Consider the following 23159-nt stretch of genomic DNA (forward strand, 5'->3'; position numbering starts at 1 on the left):
GAAGGGGCTCAGCCTGGAGCAAAGGAGGCTCAGGGGGACCTTGTGGCTCTCACAGCTCCTGCCAGGAGGGGACAGCCAGGGGGAATTTGGGATCTGTTCCCAGGGAACAGGGACAGGACAAGGGGAAATGGGCTCAGGCTGGGCAGGGCAGGCTCAGGGTGGATGTTGGGAGCAATTCCCACCTGGAAAGGGCTGTCCTGCCCTGGCAGGGAACAATTCCCACCTGGAAAGGGCTGTCCTGCCCTGGCAGGGAACAATTCCCACCTGGAAAGGGCTGTCCTGCCCTGGCAGGGAACTGGGAACAATTCCCCCCTGGAAAGGGCTGTCCTGCCCTGGCACAGCTGCCCAGGGCAGTGTGAAGTCTCCATCCCTGGAGGGATTTCAAAGCCCTGTGGATGTGGCACCAGGGGACATGGGACAGTGGTGACCTTGGCAGTGCCAAGGATGGTTGGGACTGGATGTTCAGAGAGACCTTTTCCAGCCTCAGCGATTTTCTGTGATTTTATGCTGTGTTTTGGAGCATCTTCCATTGCTGCATGTCTGAACCCTGCACAGTGAAACCCAGGCAGGAGGAGGGACTGCAGCTTCCACAGGGCATCCACGTCCTCCCTGCAGCTTCCTGCTGGGAGCCAAACCCACGGGCTCATGTGGTGGGTGCAGCTCTGCACTGCCAGCACACCACAAGTGGCCTTGGGAAAGGCAAACAGGGCTCGAGTTAATCAGTACCATGAAAGGGCGAGGCGACTCCTCACTCACTGGCCAAGGGTGGGCATAGGGCAAACGTGCCCTGTTTGGCCTGGCACGGCTCTGCTCACTTCCATTGGTTGAGTTTTCATTGGTTGAGCCCGAGGGGAGGAGGTTCTCAGCTTTGTGCCCTCTTTGTATTTGAGGAGATTTGTAGGGAGCAGCTTTGTGGACTTGCTGGAGCTGCTCTGTTGAGCGCCCTGATCCCACCTGGGAGCAAGATGGGATGTGCAAATCCACCCTTGCTTGCTGTCCCCAGCACAGGTGCCACCCGTGCTGCCCCAGCCCTCCTGGTGTCACATCCCAACAAATTGGGATGTGCAAATCCACCCTTGCTTGGTGTTCCCAGCACAGGTGGCACCCGTGCTGCCCCAGCCCTCCTGGTGTCACACCCCAGTGAGATGGGATGTGCAAATCCACCCTTGTTTGGTGTCCCCAGCACAGGTGCCACCCGTGCTGCCCATCCCTCCTGGTGTCACACCCCAACAAATTGGGATGTGCAAATCCACCCTTGCTTGCTGTCCCCAGCACAGGTGCCACCCGTGCTGCCCCATCCCTCCTGGTGTCACACCCCAGTGAGATGGGATGTGCAAATCCACCCTTGCTGTCCCCAGCACAGGTGCCACCCGTGCTGCCCCATCCCTCCTGGTGTCACACCCCAACAAATTGGGATGTGCAAATCCACCCTTGCTTGGTGTCCTCAGCACAGGTGCCACCAGTGCTGCCCCATCCCTCCTGGTGTCACACCCCAACGAGATGGGATGTGCAAATCCACCCTTGCTTGGTGTCCCCAGCACAGGTGCCACCAGTGCTGCCCCATCCCTCCTGGTGTCACACCCCAACAAATTGGGATGTGCAAATCCACTCTTGTTTGGTGTCCCCAGCACAGGTGCCACCCGTGCTGTGTCCTGGGTGTCCCACCCCAACACCGCTGGGCCCAGACAGTGGTGATGGTGTGAATCCCACCAGGCACGTGGTGGATTCTTGGCGTGTGTCCTCTGCAGGGCCAGGAGCTGGATTTGATGACCCCAGTGGGTCCCTCCCAGCTCAGGGTGCTCCAGGATTCCATGGCAGTGGAATCTCTGCTGCTGCCTCACGTAACCAGATTACCTCAAGGCAGAATTGTTTTTTCCACGACAGGAAGACCATTAGGAGAATCTGGGCTATAAATCTGTATTTTTTTCCCTCTTTGGACACATAATTGGATCTCCCAGAGGTGTCCTGGGTGCAGGATTGATGTTGGGTTGGAGCCATACGAGCCATTTGTGTCTGTAAATCCTGTAGTGATGGCACCACAGCCACCAGGCCTGTCCCCAACTCTTGGGGTGCCTGTGGCTCCCTGGAGCCGTGCTGGCACGGGCAGGAGGCTCCTGTGTGCTGCAGGGCTTGTTGCTGCTGGTTTTGCTCTTCCCCTGAGGAGTTCTGACCCAATCCCCAGGGAGATGTCTGGGCTGGTTGGCTCCTCCCTGCAGCCGTGTCTGTGAGCCAGGAGCTGTTTCAGAGCCAGAGCCTTTACAAATGCCTGGCTGCTTTGGGAAAGAAGCTCTGGGGTGTATGAAATTCCTTCTTCTCCTTTTCCTTCAACCTTCTCTCCCTGAAAAAAAGGCAGAAATCCAGAGTTCAGGCTGGTGGGAATCATTGTTGATGATAGAAGAAGGACTTACAGAGTGATGTGAGTTGCTACACTAGTGTGTGGAGATCCAAAATACAGAAGGTGACACTGATTTCCAGTGAGGATGAGGTGAGGGAATGATGGAACCAGCTCCAGGCTCAAACACTGCTGGGTTTGGAGCTTCACAAGTGAAGAGGTGGAGGGGAAAACTTTAGTAATGTTTGTAAGGAAGAACTTAAAAAGGACTAAGCAGCTGGAGGAGGCTGGGCATGGCCAAGATGCTCTTGGGATCTGTCCCTGGAGATGCCTGGCAGCTCATTGGTATGCTGGGAGCGGCTGTCCCGGGCAGGCAGCCGTGTCCTGGCTGTCCAGAGGGCTGTCCCCAAGGGTGGCAGCCAGCCCTGGTTGTGTCCCTGTGCCCCAGGGTGTCCCCAGAGCGGGCACAGCACAGCTGGCCTTGCTCAGCACACAGAGAAGTGTCCTGGCTGGAGCCTGGCAGGAGCTGGGGGGCACTGGGAGGGTCTGAGGCTGTGGGAGAACATCCAGAGGGGCACAGGAGGGTCTGGAGCTGTGGGAGAACATCCAGAGGGGCACAGGGAGGGTCTGAGGCTGTGGGAGAGCATCCAGAGGGGCACAGGGAGGGTCTGAGGCTGTGGGAGAGCATCCAGAGGGGCACAGGGAGGGTGTGAAGGTATGGGAGAGCATCCAGAGGGGCACAGGGAGGGTCTGGAGCTGTGGGAGAGCATCCAGAGGGGCACAGGGAGGGTCTGGAGCTGTGGGAGAACATCCAGAGGGGCACAGGGAGGGTCTGAGGCTGTGGGAGAACATCCAGAGGGGCACAGACCCAGCGGGGAAGGGTCTGGAGGGGTACAGGGAGGGTCTGAGGCTGTGGGAGAACATCCAGAGGGGCACAGGGAGGGTCTGGAGCTGTGGGAGAACATCCAGAGGGGCACAGGGAAGGTGTGAAGCTCTGGGAGAGCATCCAGAGGGGCACAGGAGGGTGTGAAGGTATGGGAGAGCATCCAGAGGGGCACAGGGAGGGTCTGGAGCTGTGGGAGAGCATCCAGAGGGACACAGGGAGGGTCTGGAGCTGTGGGAGAACATCCAGAGGGGCACAGGGAAGGTCTGGAGCTGTGGGAGAACATCCAGAGGGGCACAGGGAGGGTCTGGAGCTGTGGGAGAACATCCAGAGGGGCACAGGGAGGGTGTGAAGCTCTGGGAGAACATCCAGAGGGGCACAGGAGGGTCTGAGGCTGTGGGAGAGCATCCAGAGGGGCACTGACCCAGCAGGGAAGGGTCTGGAGGGGCACAGGGAGGGTCTGGAGCTGTGGGAGAGCATCCAGAGAGGCACAGGGAGGGTCTGGAGCTCTGGGAGAACATCCAGAGGGGCACAGGAGGGTCTGAGGCTGTGGGAGAGCATCCAGAGGGGCACAGACCAAACGGGGAAGGGTCTGGAGGGGCACAGGGAGGGTCTGAGGGCTCTTGGCTTGTTCAGCTGCAGAGGGCCTGAGAGGAGAGCTCATGGGTGTCAGCAGCTTCCTGCTGGAGGGCAGCTGTGATCTCTGCTCTCTGTGACAGGGACAGGAGCCAAGGGAACCACGGAGCTGTGTCAGGGAGGTTTAGGGTGGATATTGGGAAAGGTTCTTCCCTCAGAGGGTGCTGGGCACTGCAGAGCCCCAGGAGGGTTTGGACAGCGCTGCCAGGGATGCCCAGGGTGGGATTTGGGGATCTGTGCAGGGGCAGCAGTTGGACTCCATGATCCCTGTGGGTCCCTTCCAACCCTGGACATTCCATGATTCCCAAGGTTGCATCAGCAAACCTCTGCAGAGCAGCTGCCCTTTCTCCAAAAAACCTCTTCCCAGCTCTTGGAGTTCTGCAAGCAAGGTGGGAACATGGGGAAAAGCTGTTTATTGAATATTATCCCCAGTCCTTGCAGGGAGAGAGGAAAGTTTCCCAAGCCATGGGCCTGTTGAAACTTCCCTGAGGTACCTTCCAAGCATGGGCACACGGAGGTTCTGGAGCTCCTCCCCTGCCTTGCTGCAAACCTTGCATCTATTTTCTTGTTCCAGGCTGTTTTGGGGATAATGAGATTACATCAGTCTCTCCTCCTCCCCTACTGGTGCTTCCAATCCTATTATCTTGTAAAGCATTTGGAATTCTGCCCCCCAAAATTGCATTAAGCTGAGGTGGAGATTTTTTGTGGCTTAGAGTCCAGTCCAACAGCTTTGGGGTTTGTTGCTTGTTCTGCTGCTGCTGTGGGGACACAACCTCTGGGGCTGAATCCCTGCACAGCCAGGGCAGGGAAGGGCTGGAGGGGGCACAGAAATCCTTGCCAAGGATGGGATTCACCCAGTGAAACCTGGTGCCCCCTCTCACTCCTGGTGCCTGCCTTGGGCGGGTGTTGCTTTGCCCTTTCCCACCACTCCTCTGCTTCCAGGGAAAAGGGGGGTGTGCAGACAAGGAGAGGAACAGGCTGGAGCAATCCATGGGTGCAGTGGCAGGGGCTGGTTCAAGGCTTTGGGCTGTGGGGGGATGACCTGGAGCTGCTCTTTCCTGGGGGGTTTCCTTTGACCATCCAAACCAAATTTGGTACCTGTTGGAATGAGTCCAGAAAAGGCCCTGGAGCCAGGCTGGGAGAGCTGGGGGGGCTCACCTGGAGAGGAGAAGGATCCAGGCAGAGCTGGGGGGGCTCACCTGGAGAGGAGAAGGATCCAGGCAGAGCTGGGGGGGCTCCCCTGGAGAGGAGAAGGATCCAGGGAGAGCTGGGGGGGCTCACCTGGAGAGGAGAAGGATCCAGGCAGAGCTGGGGGGGCTCACCTGGAGAGGAGAAGGATCCAGGCAGAGCTGGGGGGGCTCACCTGGAGAGGAGAAGGATCCAGGGAGAGCTCAGAGCCCCTGGCAGGGCCTGGAGGGGCTCCAGGATTGCTGCAGAGGGACTGGGGACAAGGATGGAGGGACAGGAGCCAGGGAATGGCTCCCAGTGCCAGAGGGCAGGGCTGGCTGGGAGATTGGGAATTGGGAATTGTTCCCTGGCAGGGTGGTGAGGGGCTGGGATGGAATTCCCAGAGCAGCTGTGGCTGCCCCTGGATCCCTGGCAGTGCCCAGGGCCAGGTTGGATGGAGCTGGGAGCAGCCTGGGGCAGTGGAAGATGTCCCTGCCCATGGCATGGGCTGGCACTGGAGTTTCTGGAAGGTCCCTTCCCACACAAACCACTCTGGGATTCTGTTTTTGGGGCTGGACTCGGGCAGGTGCCTGTGCTGGAACTGGGGGTGCTGTCCCAAACTGGGGGTGAGCAGCATTTTCTGCCCAGCCCCACACCAAGCATGTGAGCCCAGGAGTTTGGTAGCCTGTGGAATTGTTCTTGGGATTCTTATCAAAGTGTTCCTGGGAGAAGAGGACTTTAGCCAGGGTAATCTGTGTTTGGAAGGGGCTGTGAGAGCAGATAAAGGCTCATGCTGCTCTCGAGAGCCAAATGATGTCAAATTTTAACTTTCTATCTGGAAATCGTTCCATGCCTCATCTAGATCTTCGATTTTTATTTTTATTTTTATTTCCCCCACCACAAACACACCCTGAGCACCTCCAACGTTGTGAAAGCGATGGGATGAGGGCTAAGAGCCCTCCCTGCCCATTCCCAAAGCTGCCTCTGGTGAAATCTCAGCTCCTCAGTGGAGAGGGGTCCTCTGAGACCCATCCTGCTCCAGGGGCTGGAAGTGAGGATGGAGCCTGGGACCAGCAAGGGAACAAAGGGGTCACAGCTCAGCAGGTGACAGATGGCACCCACAGCGTTTCTCCTCACCCAGGCGGGGCAGAGCAGGTGGAATGAAAGGATCAGCACTTTGCTCCTTGCCTGGGTCCGCTCGGAGAGCTGGTGTCGGAACTCAAAATGTTCCTCGGACATTTTTGGATTTTCCAGACCCTGGTCAGAAGCATTTGGGATCCTGGCAGGCAGCTGGAAACAGCTGTGATTTTGGGTTTGAGCCATGGAAGGATTTACCAACCTTGCAGGGAGAACAAGAAGTCACAAAAATTTAGATGTTACAGTAGAAGTAGTCACAAAGTAGAGGGAAGAATTTTTGAGCATTGTACAGGGGGATTTTTACCTTGTACATGGGGGTCAGAAGTTTTAAGATGGAGGAATTCTTGGCTGGTCCTGTCCTCCCTCTTTCTTCTTCCTTACCTCCATGTTTTTGCTGATGCTGGCACTTACGGATTGGTTTAGAATAGAAAAGCACCATTTAATATAGGTAATAGGCATTGGGAAAAACTGTAAACATGTAACACGTAATGTACCATATAAAAGATAGAAAAGCACCATTTAATATAGGTAACAGGCATTGGGGAGAAACTGTAAACATGTAACACGTAATGTACCATATAAAAGATAGAAAATCGCCATTTAATATAGGTAATAGGCATTGGGGAAAAACTGTAAACATGTACCACATAATGTACCATATAAAAGATAGAAAATCACAATTTAATATAGGTAATAGGCATTGGGGAAAAACTGTAAACATGTAACATGTAATGTGCCATATAAAAGATAGAAAATCATTTAATATAGGTAATAGGCATTGGGGAAAACTGTAAACATGTAACACATAATGTACCATATAAAAGATAGAAAATCGCCATTTAATATAGGTAATGGGCATTGGGAAAAACTGTAACCATGTCACACGTAATGTACCATATAAAAGATAGAAAATCACCATTTAATATGGGTAATAGGCATTGGGGAAAAACTGTAAACATGTAACATGTAATGTGCCATATAAAAGATAGAAAAGCACCATTTAATATAGGTAATAGGCACTGGGAAAAAAACTGTAAGCATTTAACACATAATGTACCATGTAAAAGGTAGAAAAATCACCATTTAATATAGGTAGTAGGTATTGGAGGAAAACTGTAAACATGTAACATGTAATGTGCCATATAAAAGATAGAAAAGCACCATTTAATATAGGTAATAGGCATTGGGGAAAAACTATAAACATGTAACACGTAATGTACCATATAAAAGATAGAAAATCACCATTTAATATAGGTAATAGGCATTGGGAAAAACTGTAAACATGTAACACGTAATGTACCATATAAAAGATAGAAAATCACCATTTAATATAGGTAATGGGCATTGGGGAAAAACTGTAACCATGTAACACGTAATGTACCATATAAAAGATAGAAAATAATCATTTAATATAGGTAATAGGCATTGGGAAAAACTGTAAACATGTAACATGTAATGTACCATATAAAAGATAGAAAATAATTTAATATAGGTAATAGGCATTGGGAAAAACTGTAACCATGTCACACGTAATGTACCATATAAAAGACAGCAGCAGCCCTGGGTGGGAGAGAAGAAGCAGTCGGGGTCAGAGAGGATGTCAGGGTGTGTGTGTGCCTCTGCCTGAACTGTGAGCAAACCACAGCAGCTCCAGGAGAAAATCTAGATAATTTGCAATAAACTGCCTTGAGACCCAACAACAGAGACTGCTGAGTTTTCTTTGGGTCGGAGGAGAGACTTCTCCACCACACGGAACCCCTGGAGCAGGCCTGGCTTCCATCAAACTTCCAAAGGGTGGAGGGTCCATCAGGAGTCCCGTGGGGGTTGCACACAGGATGGGGCTGAGAAGATTCCAGCTGTTCTGGAATCTTCTGGCTCAGAAGATTCTGGCTGTTTCTGCAGGCTGCTGGAGCCCTCCCTTACTCTTGGCTTTTGTGTTTCCCAGTACAGCGCCGTGGACAGCAACCCCCTGTCCCTGTATGTCATGCATCCCTTCTGGAACGCCGTTGTCAAGGTGAGTCCCTGTCCCAGAGCGGGACGGCACGGCCCAGCTCAGCTCTGTAACACCATCAGCTGCTTCCTTTGTGGTGCCACTAATGAGTGAGGGGCTGCCTGCAGCCTGCCCCGAATCCCTGGATCCCTGCATCCCAGCCCCACGCTTCCTGCTGCCCCGGGATGCTCCGGGTGCTCCTGGCAGCGTTGTCTAACACCCAGCCGGTGCAGCCACGGCTGGAGCAGCACCTTGCCCCTCAGTCCATGTTTTAATGAGTTCATCTGTTCTTTTGCTGCTTTCCCATAGATCTTCCCTACCTGGCTGGCCCCAAATTTGATAACGTTTTCTGGCTTCCTGCTGCTTGTCTTCAACTTCTTCCTCATGGCATACTTCGACCCTGACTTTTATGCTTCTGGTAAGGCTGCATGTTCCTGGTCAGGTGGGAAATCTGTCACCTCCTCTGCTGGGAACTGGTGAGGCCTCTGGGTCTGGGCCTTCCCAGAGTGGCTGGGACAGAGGAGGGGATTGAGCTCGCTGGGTTTTGTGACAAGGACTTGTCAGGGTGTGATGTGACCCCTTCCCTCCGGCTGCCAGGAAAGGTGCTCCTGGCTGGGACAGGGAGGAGGAGACAGCTGGAATCTCAGGCTGGAATTGGCTCTGCCTGCAGAGCAAACAACCCAGTGCCCTCCTTTGAAAATCTAACAGGAAAATGTTAGGAAGTGCTGCTTCCCTAAAATCAGCAGATGGAGCCTTGTTTTTCACATCCCAGCTCGTTCCCCTCTTGGCAAAACCACCACGTCAGACTAACAAGGCCAAATCCTCTTTCTGAGCTTCACCATTCACAGCTTTAAACTTTCTAACAGTCCCCACGTTCACCTGTCTGTGAATCCAATAGTTCAGTCGTGTTCCTTTGCACGTGGAGGAGTCCCAGGGAAAGGATTAATGCAGAGTGATAATTCTCAGGAGCTTCTCCTCTGTGTTTTTCTCTCCCTTAGACCCTGCCAGGTCTGCTTTAGGTTGCTCAGGAGAGTTTGTGTAGTTCTTCTAGACTGAACCCATCATCAAAACACAGTTATATGGCAGAAATCCTGGATTATTTGGATTGTCTTTATTGGTAGACAAGTCAAAGCTGTTGAAGGCTCAGGTGACACCCGTGGCTGTTGGCCTTTGGACCTGTTAAGGTCCATGAGCCATGAGAACAAAAGCTGTCAGTAGCTCAAAGTGAAAACTCCAGCACGTCAGACATCCACAATCATGGAATCCCAGCATGGTTTGGCTTGAAAGGACTTTAAAGCCCATCCAGTGCCACCTGGGACACCTTCCACTGTCCCAGGTTGCTCCAAGCCCTGTCCAGCCTGGCCCTGGGCACTGCCAGGGATCCAGGATGGGCACCCTGTGCCAGGGCCTGCCCACCCTGCCAGGGAACAATTCCCAATTTCCAATCTCCCACCCATCCCTGCCCTCTGGCACTGGGAGCCATTCCCTGGGTCCTGCCAGGGAACAATTCCCAATTCCCAATCTCCCACCCATCCCTGCCCTCTGGCACTGGGAGCCATTCCCTGGGTCCTGCCAGGGAACAATTCCCAATTCCCAATCTCCCACCCAGCCCTGCCCTCTGGCAGTGGAAGCCATCCCCTTGTCCTGTCCCTCCAGGCCCTTGTCCCACCCTCTCCAGCTCTCCTGGAGGCTCTTTAGGCTCTGGAAAAGCCTCTAAGAGTTCCCTGGAGCCATCCCTTCTCCAGGCTGGACATCCCCAGCTCTCCCAGCCTCTCAAAAAGTGTCTTTGGAAGGATGGAGGAGCTCGTGGCTTGGCACCCTTTCACATACATATCCTGCTTGGAGAGAGAACTTCTCCAGGTGCTGCTCCAGAGTTTTGTGCCTTCCCTCTTCCTTGGGTGGCTTTGCAGAGGTGATGCCCTCCATCCCTCCATCCCTCCCTTTGCTGCTGGGAGGGCACCATCCCGCTGCCCTGAGGAAACGGGAGGTGGCATTTCACAGCATCACTGTCCCCCAGGAACCTCCCTGTGCCCTCCTGCTGCCAAGGATCCATGCCCCTTCCTGCCCTTCTCCAGCACCCCTTTCATTATCAGCCTGCCACCATATCCATTAGGAAGTAAATATTAACAGGGGAGAAAGGTGCTGTGTGGGAATCTGTGGTATTGATGATTTTGAGATTGCAGAAAGTCTCTGTCTTTCTGCCCCACAGCCAAAGCAGAAGCCATAATTGGTCTGTGCTGGTTCCAGGTTGTTTATTCTGTTTATCTCTCACATGTTCTGCTGCCCTGCCCAGCTCTGTCCTGCAGGGCAGCGTGTGGGGCTCTGCCCTCAGTGGGATGTGACAAACATTAAATACCAGAAACTCCCTGGGCTGGATTTACAAGAACGTGCCAATATCTGTCACCTACGTTGGACAGTGTGTCCCCAGCCTGGACCAACAGAAAAATGCCAACACCACAGTGAGACATGGAGGGCATGAAGAAGGAGAAAAAGGACAAGGCACACCCAATTTCCTCCATCTTGTCCCCTTTGCACCCCTTGTCTACAATCCTAAAATTTTACTTTTGCACCCGTGCCACACTTAATTGTTACTTATATCAAACACTCAGAGCTTGTAATTCATCCTGTGAGATTGAAAACTCTTTTCCATGGGCAGAGATCACAGCCAGTGTCTCTGGGGGCTCTGTCCAGATGTTTCTGACTCCTGCCAGGGTCCCAGGGCAGCCAGAGGGAAGCTCTGGATTCCCACAGTGCTGGACAAGTAAAAAGGATTGTTATTCTCCTTCTACCATAACCAGCACAGTGTGGGTATTAACCAGCATGCTCAAAGTCCCAAAATAGGTTTTATTTGGAATAATAGCTTGAATCAATCACGTTCATTCAACTTTTTCACATGATACAAAAGAAAACATTGTCCACCAGAGGAGAAATCAGAGGTGTGATGGCAGGACATCCACAGGAGCGTGGGTTTGGGGTTAGGTGCAGCCAGCTCCCCTGGCTGGTGCTGGAGGAGGTGGAGGTGCCATTAGGGAAGAGCTGGGTTTCCATTGGCAGGATGGGACTGGAGACTGGGCGGGGAATCCTGGCGTGTTCCCGCGGGGGCAGGGGCTTGCCACATCCAAGAGGCTCCACTTGGTGCTCTGGGAGCCAGTGACTGAGGAGTGTCCTCTGCACACACTGCCAGGGCCTGCAGTGGCACTGCAGAACTGTCCCAGCTCTCAGTGGCACTGCAGAACTGTCCCCAGCTCTCAGTGGCTCTCCAAAACTGTCCCAGCTCTCAGTGGCTCTCCAGAACTGTCCCAGCTCTCAGTGGCACTGCAGAACTGTCCCCAGCTCTCAGTGGTACTCCAGAACTGTCCCAGCTCTCAGTGGTACTCCAGAACTGTCCCCAGCTCTCAGTGGCTCTCCAGAACTGTCCCAGCTCTCAGTGGCACTGCAGAACTGTCCCAGCTCTCAGTGGCACTGCAGAACTGTCCTCAGCTCTTAGTGGCACTGCAGAACTGTCCCAGCTCTCAGTGGCTCTCCAGAACTGTCCCAGCTCTCAGTGGCACTCCAGAACTGTCCCAGCTCTCAGTGGCTCTCCAGAACTGTCCCCAGCTCTCAGTGGCACTGCAGAACTGTCCTCAGCTCTTAGTGGCACTGCAGAACTGTCCCAGCTCTCAGTGGCTCTCCAGAACTGTCCCAGCTCTAAGTGGCACTCCAGAACTGGTCCCCAGCTCTCAGTGGCACAGCAGAACTGTCCCCAGCTCTCAGTGGCTCTGCAGAACTGTCCCAGCTCTCAGTGGCATTCCAGAACTCTCCCAGCTCTCAGTGGCTCTCCAGAACTGTCCCCAGCTCTCAGTGGCACTGCAGAACTGTCCCCAGCTCTCAGTGGCACTGCAGAACTGTCCTCAGCTCTTAGTGGCACTGCAGAACTGTCCCAGCTCTCAGTGGCTCTCCAGAACTGTCCCAGCTCTAAGTGGCACTCCAGAACTGTCCCAGCTCTCAGTGGCTCTCCAGAACTGTCCCCAGCTCTCAGTGGCACTGCAGAACTGTTCCAGCTCTCAGTGGCTCTCCAGAACTGTCCCAGCTCTCAGTGGCTCTGCAGAACTTCCCCAGCTCTCAGTGGCTCTCCAGAACTGTCCCAGCTCTCAGTGGCTCTGCAGAACTGTCCCCAGCTCGCAGTGGCTCTCCAGAACTGTCCCCAGCTCTCAGTGGCACTGCAGAACTGGTCCCAGCTCTCAGTTCCCATGATTTTTGGAGAGCTGGGAACAAAGGACAAATACATCTTAGAAGGGAAAGTCCTCGCTGCCCTGGTTTTAAGAGCTGTCCTCACACCCTGCAAAGCTCCCATCCCCGATTCACCCTTTGGGTCCTGGTGGCTGAGCCTCTTGGGCCAAAAGAAACCCTCTGGGTCACATCCTGAGCTGTCCTGACTCGGCTCTGTCTGATCCCTGCAGCTCCTGATCACCAGCACGTTCCCGACGGCGTGTGGATCGTGGTGGGGCTCCTCAACTTCATGGCCTACACGTTGGGTAAGAGTTTGCAGGGTCACCCACTCGTGCTGTGGGGGTGTTGTGCCCACGGGAGGAGTTAGGCTCTGGGCTCTGGCCAGGAGCAGTTTCTGGGAGCTGCTTTGCCATGTGGAGACAAGGAAGGTGTCCCGGAGCATCTGATGGGAAAGGAGGATGCTGGAACTGGCTTTGAGATGAACTGTCAACTTGGGTCTGCTTTAAATAATCAGAGAATCCCAGAATGGTTTGGGTTTTGAAGGACCTGCAAAAGCCTCTAGTTCCACTATGCCACATGTGGGAAATGAATTTATAGAGAATTCTTAAAGTATGATTAGGATACTCATGTAATGTGTAGTTGTATGTAAACATACAACATGTGCCTAATCTGACACCAGGTTGCTCCAACCTGGCCTTGGACACTTCCAGGGATCCAGGGGCAGCCACAGCTCCTCTGGCCAACCTGTGCCAGGGCCTGCCCACCCTCACAGCCAAGAATTCCATCCCAATATCCCACCCAAATTCCCCCTTTTCCCGTTTGAAGCCATTCCCTGTGTCCTGTCCCTGCATCCCTTGTCCCAAATCCCTCTCCAGCTCTCCTGGACCTCCCTTAGGCACAGGAGGAGGCTGCCTTAATGAATGAAAAGGAAACAGAAGGAAATAAATATAATCTCCTCAGATTTTGCAATTTTTGTTGCATTTTTCACCCTCCCGTGGAGCAGGGGTGGGAAGCCACGCGCTGATTGAGGGTGGAGGTGGGGAAAGCTGCTGTTCCCTGGCCATTGCTTCGTGTGGGGTGTCCAGGACAGCTCCATGTGTAGGAACGTGCCCCTTGTTGTCAGAGTGACCCAATTATTCTTTGCTTAAAAAGGCAAAAAGCCCACAAGTTTCTCCCCCAGTTTGCCAAAAAGAGACCTCATAGAACCTTTTGGACTTCACCTCAAACCTGGGGCTGTCTGATTAGACAGCGACCAAGAGGTCCTGCCTAAAAAAGGGAGAACAAAGGAAATAATCACTTTTGTGGGGTGCTTTAGCAGGAGCAAGAACCTCTTCCCCCTAGCTCATTTTTTCTGTGTAGGAGCTTTGTTATTTTGCTTTTATTAAACCCTTTCCACCACTTTCTCAGAAGCCATCCTGCTCCTTTGGTGCCGTTGGGGTAGCTGGGCTGTCCTGGGCGCGGCGAGTTTCTCCCAGAGCTCAGAGCTGCCCCGAAGAGCCTCACATCCCTCTCGTTCCTTGCCCTGTTCCCAGACGGCGTGGATGGGAAGCAGGCACGCCGCACCAACTCCAGCACCCCCCTGGGAGAGCTCTTTGACCACGGCCTGGACAGCTGGGCCTGCGTCTACTTCGTGGTCACCGTCTACTCCACCTTCGGCCGGGGCTCCACGGGCGTCAGCGTCTTCGTCCTCTACCTCCTGCTCTGGGTGGTCTTGTTTTCCTTCATCCTCTCCCACTGGGAGAAGTATAACACGGGGATTCTCTTCCTGCCCTGGGGATATGACGTCAGCCAGGTGGTGAGTTCTGCCGTGGATCCCGAGCCTTGTCCAACACGGATTCCCTCCGTGGAGATGGATCCTCCACCACAAGCCAGGCTGGGAGGATGGACATGGCCGTGGCTCCCCTCTCCCTGCTTCCTGCATGTTTTGCCCGCTGGAATTCCAAAGCAAATTCCAAAAGGAGTTGTTGTTTCCTGTAGTTTCCTACATGGTACCACTGTGAGTAAAGCCTGGAAGTTTGGGATGCCTTTTGGAATTCCAAAAGGAATTGTTGCTTTGTGTAGTTCCACTGTGGGTAAAGCCTGGAAGTTTGGTATACCTTTCGGAATTCCAAAGCAAATTCCAAAAGGAGTTGTTGCTTTGTGTAGTTTCCTATGGGTAAAACCTGGAAATTCAGGATGCTTTTTGGAATTCCAAAAGGAATTGTTGCTTTTTGTACTTCTGTACGTGGTACCACTGTGTGTAAAGCCTGGAAATTTGGGATGCCTTTTGTAATTCCTAAGAAAATTCCAAAAGGATTTGTTGCTTCATGTAGTTTCACTGTGGATAAAGCCTGGAAATTTGGGATGCCTTTTGGAATTCCAAAAGGAATTGTTCCTTTGTGTAGTTCCCTACATGGTACCACTGTGGGTTAAAGCCTTGAAATTTGGGATGCCTTTTGGAATTCCAAAGCAAATTCCAAAAGGAATTGTTGCTTTGTGTAGTTCCACTGTGGGTAAAGCCTGGAAGTTTGGTATACCTTTTGGAATTCCAAAGCAAATTCCAAAAGGAGTTGTTGCTTCGTGTAGTTCCCTATTGATAAAGCCTGGAAATTTGGGATGCCTTTTGGAATTCTGAAGCAAATTCCAAGAGGAGTTGTTGCTTTGTGTAGTTCCCTATGGGTAAAGCCTGGAAGTTTGGGATGCCTTTTGGAATTCCAAAAGGAATTGTTGCTTTGTGTAGTTCCCTATGGGTAAAGCCTGGAAATTTGGGATGCCTTTTGGAATTCCAAAGCAAATTCCAAAAGGAATTGTTGCTTCATGTAGTTCCCTACATGGTACCACAGTGAGTAAAGCCTGGAAATTCGGGATGCCTTTTGGAATTCTGAAGCAAATTCCAAAAGGAGTTGTTGCTTTGTGAGTTCCCTACGTGGTATCACTGTGGGTAAAGCCTGGAAATTTGGGATGCCTTTTGGAATTCCAAAGCAAATTCCAAAAGGAGTTGTTGCTTCGTGTAGTTTCCTATGGGTAAAGCCTGGAAATTTGGGATCCCTTTTGGAATTCCAAAAGGAATTGTTCCTTTGTGTAGTTCCCTATGTGGTACCACTGTGGGTTAAAGCCTTGAAATTTGGGATGCCTTTTGAAATTCCAAAGCAAATTACAAAAGGAGTTGTTGCTTTGTGCAGTTCCCTATGGGTAAAGCCTGGAAATTTGGGATCCCTTTTGGAATTCCAAAGCAAATTACAAAAGGAATTGTTGCTTTGTGCAGTTCCCTATGGGTAAAGCCTGGAAATTTGGGATCCCTTTTGGAATTCCAAAGCAAATTACAAAAGGAATTGTTGCTTCGTGTAGTTCCCTATGGGTAAAGCCTGGAAATTTGGGATCCCTTTTGGAATTCCAAAGCAAATTCCAAAAGGAGTTGTTGCTTCGTGTAGTTTCCTATGGGTAAAGCCTGGAAATTTGGGATCCCTTTTGGAATTCCAAAAGGAATTGTTCCTTTGTGTAGTTCCCTATGTGGTACCACTGTGGGTTAAAGCCTGGAAATTTGGGATGCCTTTTGGAATTCCAAAAGGAGTTGTTGCTTCGGATGCCTTTTGGAATTCCAAAGCAAATTCCAAAAGGAGTTGTTGCTTCGTGCAGTTCCCTACCTGGTAGCTCTGTGGGTTAAAGCCTGGAAATTTGGGATGCCTTTTGGAATTCTAAAGCAAATTACAAAAGGAATTGTTGCTTTGTGTAGTTCCCTATGGGTAAAGCCTGGAAATTTGGGATGCCTTTTGGAATTCCAAAGCAAATTCTAAAAGGAATTGTTGCTTCATGTAGTTCCCTACATGGTACCACAGTGAGTAAAGCCTGGAAATTCGGGATGCCTTTTGGAATTCTGAAGCAAATTCCAAAAGGAGTTGTTGCTTTGTGAGTTCCCTACGTGGTATCACTGTGGGTAAAGCCTGGAAATTTGGATGCCTTTTGGAATTCCAAAGCAAATTCCAAAAGGAGTTGTTGCTTCGTGTAGTTCCCTATGTGCAACGAATTGGAAAGAGAATTCAATTAATGCAGCTGCATTAATTGGAGTAATCATCTCTCCTAGTACACGGAGACCAGAGCTGGTCCCTGCCTCTACTCTGATCCTTTCTCCCAAAATGTTGCTTAACCCAGGTCCCTGAGCTGCCTGCTGGAGCAAGGCAGGGGTGGAGGGCAGAGCAGCGTGTTCCACCCAGCTTCAGGCGACTATTAAAGCTGAAATAGCCCTGGTGAGCTTCTCCCCAAATCCAGCAGCAGCTGGAGAAGGAAGAGTCCCCGAATGACCCCTCCAGGGCCACTGCAGCTTGTGTCAGACCTGGCCTGTGGTCACCTCGAGAGTTCAAGGCTGCAGCTCCTGCTCGTATCCTCCTCATGGACTCCCTGAGGCTGGAAAAAACCCTCTGAGACCACCGAGTCCTCAGCGCTGCCACGGCCACCTCTGGCCCGTGTCCCCGAGTGCCACTTCCACGTGGTTTTCATATTCCTGCAGGGATGTGACTTCACCCCCTGCCAAGGCCTGAGCTTCCTTGCCAGGCAGAAATTCCTGCTGCTGCCCACCCTGAGCCTGCCCTGGCCCAGCCTGAGCCCATTTCCCCTTGTCCTGTCCCTGTTCCTGGAGCAGAGCCCGACCCCCCCTGGCTGTCCCCTCCTGGCAGGAGCTGTGAGAGACACAAGGTCCCCCTGAGCCTCCTTTGCTCCAGGCTGAGCCCCTTCCCAGCTCCTCAGGAACTCTCCATTCCCTTCCCAGCTCCCTCAGGAACTCTCCATTCCCTTCCCAGCTCCCTCAGGAACTCTCCATTCCCTTCCCAGCTCCTCAGGAACTCTCCAGCCCCTTCCCAGCTCCTCAGGAACTCTCCATTCCCTTCCCAGCTCCTCAGGAACTCTCCATTCCCTTCCCAGCTCCCTCAGGAACTCTCCATTCCCTTCCCAGCTCCCTCAGGAATTCTCCAGCCCCTTCCCAGCTCCCCCAGCCCCTCCTGGGGCTCCGTTCCCTTCCCTGGACACGCTCCAGCCCCTCCAGGTCTCTCCTGGCAGGAGGGACCCAGAGCTGCCCCAGCCCTGGAGGTGCCCCAGCACTGCCAGCCCAGGGGACGGGCACTTCCCAATCCAATCCCTGCTCAGCAGCTCACCTTTCCTACACTTGGTAACGTGGGATATTTGTGGATTTGTTCTATTTTCCTCCTTCCTGCTGTGGGGTAGGACTGAAGGTAGCTCCGAGCTGCCTGGCACAAGGGTGGTGCTGCCAGCCCAGGTGCTGCCAGCCCTGCCCTTCACATTTCTCACCCCTGCTTGTCCTGTGCTTTCTTCCAGACCATTTCAATTGTCTACATAGTGACAGCCTTTGTGGGAGTTGAGGCCTGGTATGCACCTTTCCTGTTTAATTTCTTATATAGAGACCTATTCACTGCAATGATTATTGGTAAGAAACTCCATGTTGAAGCCTGTCTTTTAAAACTGCAACCTTTTTTCCCAAACCCCCTGCTAACGACCTGCTAACACTGCTGTGTTTGGGGCTGTTGCTGAAGTGACTGATTGAGGGTGTTCTCACAGCCTGAAAACCTTTCCCAGGATTTCAAAACAGGGTTGTCTCCTGCAGAGTTATTTCGGAGAACTTAAAACTGACTTCACTCCAGAGAAGCTTAGTTTGTCCTCAGCGAGAGCCTGGGGGTAAAACCAGTGTGGCAAACCCAGAGTTTCCAGGGGATGAAGAAGCCCAGTGGGTGGGTGGTGGGACCTGGCTCCCAGCGGAGCCTCCCCAGCCCTGGGCTGCTTTGGAGGGGTCAGGACATTTTTGTTGTGCTGCTCTGGGGCTGCCTGTCACCCCAGAGCCCAAACACTGCGTGGGAGGGAGGTTGCAGCCATGCAGGTGGGTGGGAGCTCTGCTGGTTGGGGATCTTGCCCTCCATCCACCCACCTAAACATTACATCATAATAAATAATAATAAAATTTAAATAAAGACCCAGCCTCTCTCTCCTGTGGTCAGTGAAAATAAACCACTGCAAAGGGTAGAGCCCAGCTGATGTTCAGTTCCACTCAACTAATTCACAAGTTCTGCTCAGTTTATTTTCTGTGTCCCTTCAGGTGTTCTTTGTCAGTGCTTAATTTCGAGTTAATTGCTGTGTTAAATGTACTTCTTGCAGTTTTATGGGGTGGATGTTCCCAGCTTTCCTTTGACAGCCATGTGACTTAACATGAATAATGAATGTGCTTTTCCTATATGAGAAATTGAGCCCAGTTCCCACACGAGGGAGAGGAGCTGGGTTATTAAAACAGGAATATTTCCAGCCCTGTTCACACACCTTCTGCTGGATAAACAGGGAAAGAGTTGTGCTGGAATATTGTGGAATAGATGGTTCTGATTTAGGTCAGGATTTTTCAGTTATTTGGGTGCTTTGTGTCATTTATCCAGTTAAATTACAACTTTTTGGCAACGTGGCCACTGGAAATGTTTGCCAGAGAAGCAGCAAACTGCCTTTCTTGTGGAAACTCTTGTGCTCAGCCGTGTCATTTGAGGAGTGTGCACTCATGTCTCATTAGAGTTGTATTGTAATTAAGCTTTGTCACCGTTTAAAGCACAAAAAAAGCACCAAACCGATCTCCTTAATGCAGCCCTTTCAAATGGAAACGTCTTCAACTCACAGCAGACTTTAACTTTTAATTGCAGCTCTGGGGCCAGACTTGGGAGCAGCTACTTCCAAACGTGCTGAGCTATTCCTGGGGCACCAGGAACTATTTTTGGTGCAGGGAATTTGAAGGAGAGCCCAGCCAGAGTCTCCTGTTTGGGGTGCATGGGGTGTCCCCTCTGCCCTGGGGCACTAACGTGGCACTTTTCTCTTCTCTTCCAGCCTGTGCCCTCACTGTGACCCTGCCCATGAGCCTGTACAACTTCTACAAGTGAGTTTTGTAGGATCTCAGGAGGGTTTGGGTGGGAAGGAAGTGGGAAATTCCTCCAGTGCCACTCCCTGCCATGGCCAGGGACACTTCCCACTGTCCCAGGGAGCTTCAAGCTCTGTCCAGCCTGGCCTTGGGCACTGCCAGGGATCCAGGGGCAGCCCCAGCTTCTTTGGGCACCCTGTGCCAGGGTCTCACCACCCTCACAACCAAGAATTCCTAATTCCCAATATCCCATCCATCCCTGCCCTCTGGCCGAGGGAAATCATTCCCCCTTTTCCTGTCACTCCAGTCCCTCTGCAGCTCTCTTGGAACCCCTTCAGGTACTTCCTGCAGGCAGCCCCAGGGATTTCTCAGTCATTCCATCTCTTTTCATTTCTCTGCTTGTGTTCCAGGGCCTATAAAAACAACACCTTGAAGCACCACTCCGCCTACGAAATCCTGCTGCCCCTGGTGTCCCCGGTGCTGCTGTTCCTGCTCTGCACCACCTGGATCTTCCTGTCCCCCTCTGACATCCTGGAGGTCCAGCCCAGGCTCTTCTATTTCATGGTTGGAACAGCCTTTGCCAACATCTCTGTAAGAGCTGCTGCTTTACGCTTGAGGAAGTGGAGAATTGGTTAAATTGAGTTTTCACGTGTTGCTGTGAGCAGCAGAGTGCAGATGGGAGATGAGTTCCTGCCTCATTTTGGGGATAAACTTAAAATGGGAGGGCTAAATTTTTGGTCAGAATTTAATTTAGCTGCATAGTGGTAGAATCATGGGATTGTTAAGGTTGGAAAACCCCCCTGAGGAGACCACCGAGTCCAACTGTCCCCCAGCACTGCCGAGGTCACCCTGCTCCATGTCCCCAGATGCCACATCCAGAGGGCTTTTAAATCCCTCCAGGGATGAGATTCCACCACTGCCCTGGGCCTTTTCCAATGTTTAACAGCCAGGAATTCCTGCTGCTGCCCACCCTGAGCCTGCCCTGGCCCAGCCTGAGCCCATTTCCCCTTGTCCTGTCCCTGTTCCATGGAAATAGATCCCAAATCCCCCCTGGCTGTCCCCTCCTGGCAGGAGCTGTGAGAGCCACAAGGTCCCCCTGAGCCTCCTTTGCTCCAGGCTGAGCCCCTTCCCAGCTCCTCAGGAACTCTCCAAACCCTTCCCAGCTCCCTCAGGAACTCTCCAGCCCCTTCCCAGCTCCTCAGGAACTCTCCAAACCCTTCCCAGCTCCCTCAGGAACTCTCCATTCCCTTCCCAGCTCCCTCAGGAACTCTCCAGCCCCTTCCCAGCTCCCTCAGGAACTCTCCAGCCCCTTCCCAGCTCCTCAGGAACTCTCCAAACCCTTCCCAGCTCCCTCAGGAACTCTCCATTCCCTTCCCAGCTCCCTCAGGAACTCTCCAGCCCCTTCCCAGCTCCCCCAGGAACTCTCCAGCCCCTTCCCAGCTCCCTCAGGAACTCTCCAGCCCCTTCCCAGCTCCTCAGGAACTCTCCATTCCCTTCCCAGCTCCCTCAGGAACTCTCCATTCCCTTCCCAGCTCCTCAGGAACTCTCCAGACCCTTCCCAGCTCCCCCAGGAACTCTCCATTCCCTTCCCAGCTCCCTCAGGAACTCTCCATTCCCTTCCCAGCTCCCTCAGGAACTCTCCATTCCCTTCCCAGCTCCTCAGGAACTCTCCATTCCCTTCCCAGCTCCCTCAGGAACTCTCCAGCCCCTTCCCAGCTCCCCCAGGAACTCTCCATTCCCTTCCCAGCTCCCTCAGGAACTCTCCAGCCCCTTCCCAGCTCCCTCAGGAACTCTCCATTCCATTCCCAGCTCCTCAGGAACTCTCCATTCCCTTCCCAGCTCCTCAGGAACTCTCCAGCCCCTTCCCAGCTCCTCAGGAACTCTCCAGCCCCTTCCCAGCTCCCTCAGGAACTCTCCAGCCCCTTCCCAGCTCCCCCAGCCCCTCCTGGGGCTCCGTTCCCTTCCCTGGACACGCTCCAGCCCCTCCAGGTCTCTCCTGGCAGGAGGGGCCCAGAGCTGCCCCCAGCCCTGGAGGTGCCAGATGCCACCAGTGACCATCCCCTCAGCTCTGGGGACAAGCAGCTGTGGCTCCCCGTGCCCGCAGCAGGCTCAGGCTCTGTCCCTGTCCCCTCAGTGCCAGCTGATCGTGTGCCAGATGAGCAGCACTCGGTGCCAGCCCCTCAACTGGATGCTGCTGCCCATCGCGGCCGTGCTGCTGCTGGTGCTGTCCGGGCTGGCTCCGGGCAGTGAGACGCTCCTGCTGTACCTGCTGACAGCCTTCCTCACCCTGGCACACATCCACTACGGAGTGGTGGTGGTAGGTGACAGCTCCTGGGCTGGGAGGGCTGCTGCTCGGGGCAGGGAATGCTCCCTGTGGAACTGGGAATGGTTCCGTGGGAATTTGAGCTGTGTTCCCTGTGAGAGCTTTGGGAAGGTTGCACGGGGTTGGGAGGAAGGAAGGAACTGCACAGGACGTGGCGGGGGCTGTGCTTCCCCTGGGGTGTGTCAGCTGAGGTGGAAACCAAGCACAGAATCCTGGAATAGGCTGGGTTGGGAATTACCTGAAAGCTCAGCCAGTGCCACCCCTGCCATGGCAGGGACACCTCCCACTGTCCCAGGGTGTCCCAGTGTCCAGCCTGGCCTTGGGCACTGCCAGGGATCCAGGGGCAGGCACAGCTGCTCTGGGAATTCCATCCCAGCCCTGCCCACCCTGCCAGGGAACAATTCCCAATTCCCAATGTCCCATCCAGTCCTGCCCTCTGGCACTGGGAGCCATTCCCTGTGTCCTGCCAGGGAACAATTCCCAATTCCCAAAATCCCACCCAGCCCTGCCCTCTGGCACTGGGAGCCATTCCCTGGCTCCTGCCAGGGAACAATTCCCAATTCCCAATCTCCCAGCCAGCCCTGCCCTCTGGCACTGGGAGCCATTCCCTGGGTCCTGCCAGGGAACAATTCCCAATTCCCAATCTCCCAGCCAGCCCTGCCCTCTGGCACTGGGAGCCATTCCCTGGCTCCTGTCCCTCCATCCTTGTCCCCAGTCCCTCTGAGCTCTCCTGGAGCCCCTCCAGGCCCTGCCAGGGTTTTGAATCTCCTCCTGAGGTCTCCAGGGTGCTGGGGAGGCAGGCTGGCGTGGGGATTTTGCTGCTGGGGGAAGCAGCAGCTCCAGGGCCTCCCCTCCTGCTGTCCACTTGTGCACAGATCCAAGGGTTTTTTTCCTCCTCGTGCTCTGCCTGCCTCCCTGGGCTTTGATTCACAAACTTGGAGAAGCCCAGAGTCCCACTGGGAAGCTGCTGAGCAAGGAGGACACGTGTCCCAGCTGAAGTGGGGACACCCACCTTGGGCAGCCCCTTCCCCTGGCAGCCCCAGTTCCACCCTGGAGCCTGTGGAGCCGTGTCCCAGCTGTAATTACAGCCAAGCACTAATAGCCAGCTTGCCTTGTCTTTCCAATTAGTGTAACGAGGCTTCTGTGCAAGAAGGATTTGAGTCACTAAGAAGCTTAAAATAAATTTGGTCTTGGAATTACAGCTGGAGAAGGGGCTGAGCTGGTGGTGTAATCCTCCTGCCCATCCCCTTCCAGGAGATTGCCAGGGCTCTGCTCCTCTCTGCTCCCTCTTTGCCTCCCTCTGCCCTTCCCGGGGCCCGTCTGTGCCAGCTGCTCTTCACTTGGAGCCAGGAGCCTTTCAAGGCTTTGGGATTGGGGCGTGATCCCAACCTGCTCGCATTTGGGCAGGAGTGATGGGGGTTAAAGCCTCTGCCCCGGGTCAAGCTCAGCCTCCATTTGCAGGAAGTGACTGATCCAGCTCCCACTTTGAACGGATTCAGGAGTGTTTTGTACAGAGATCTGAGATGATCAAATTAATTTAAACAGAATAACAAGGGTTAACCCCTCGGGATCCGGGATAACACCCTGGGATCCAGGATAGGCCTCCGGGAC

The 23159-nt window shown here is 53.4% G+C and overlaps 1 protein-coding gene across 2 annotated transcripts in view; it reads left to right on the forward strand.

Moving 5' to 3' along the window:
* SELENOI (selenoprotein I) overlaps positions 1-23159 on the forward strand; it is a 42196-nt gene that overhangs the window by 13183 nt on the left and 5854 nt on the right. Inside the window, exons 2-9 of one of the 2 annotated variants that reach the window (XM_085574254.1) lie at positions 8101-8169; positions 8455-8563; positions 12585-12659; positions 13887-14350; positions 17659-17767; positions 19195-19243; positions 19636-19816; positions 21360-21542. In XM_085574254.1, the coding sequence (XP_085430380.1) occupies positions 8101-8169; positions 8455-8563; positions 12585-12659; positions 13887-14350; positions 17659-17767; positions 19195-19243; positions 19636-19816; positions 21360-21542 (1239 nt within the window). The remainder of the gene's footprint in view (positions 1-8100; positions 8170-8454; positions 8564-12584; positions 12660-13886; positions 14351-17658; positions 17768-19194; positions 19244-19635; positions 19817-21359; positions 21543-23159) is intronic. The other variant, XM_077782492.2, reaches the window with a different exon arrangement.

This window comes from Lonchura striata, chromosome 3, assembly GCF_050655825.1.
Source record: "Lonchura striata isolate lonStrDom1 chromosome 3, ASM5065582v1, whole genome shotgun sequence".
NCBI classification, from domain to species: domain Eukaryota; kingdom Metazoa; phylum Chordata; class Aves; order Passeriformes; family Estrildidae; genus Lonchura; species Lonchura striata.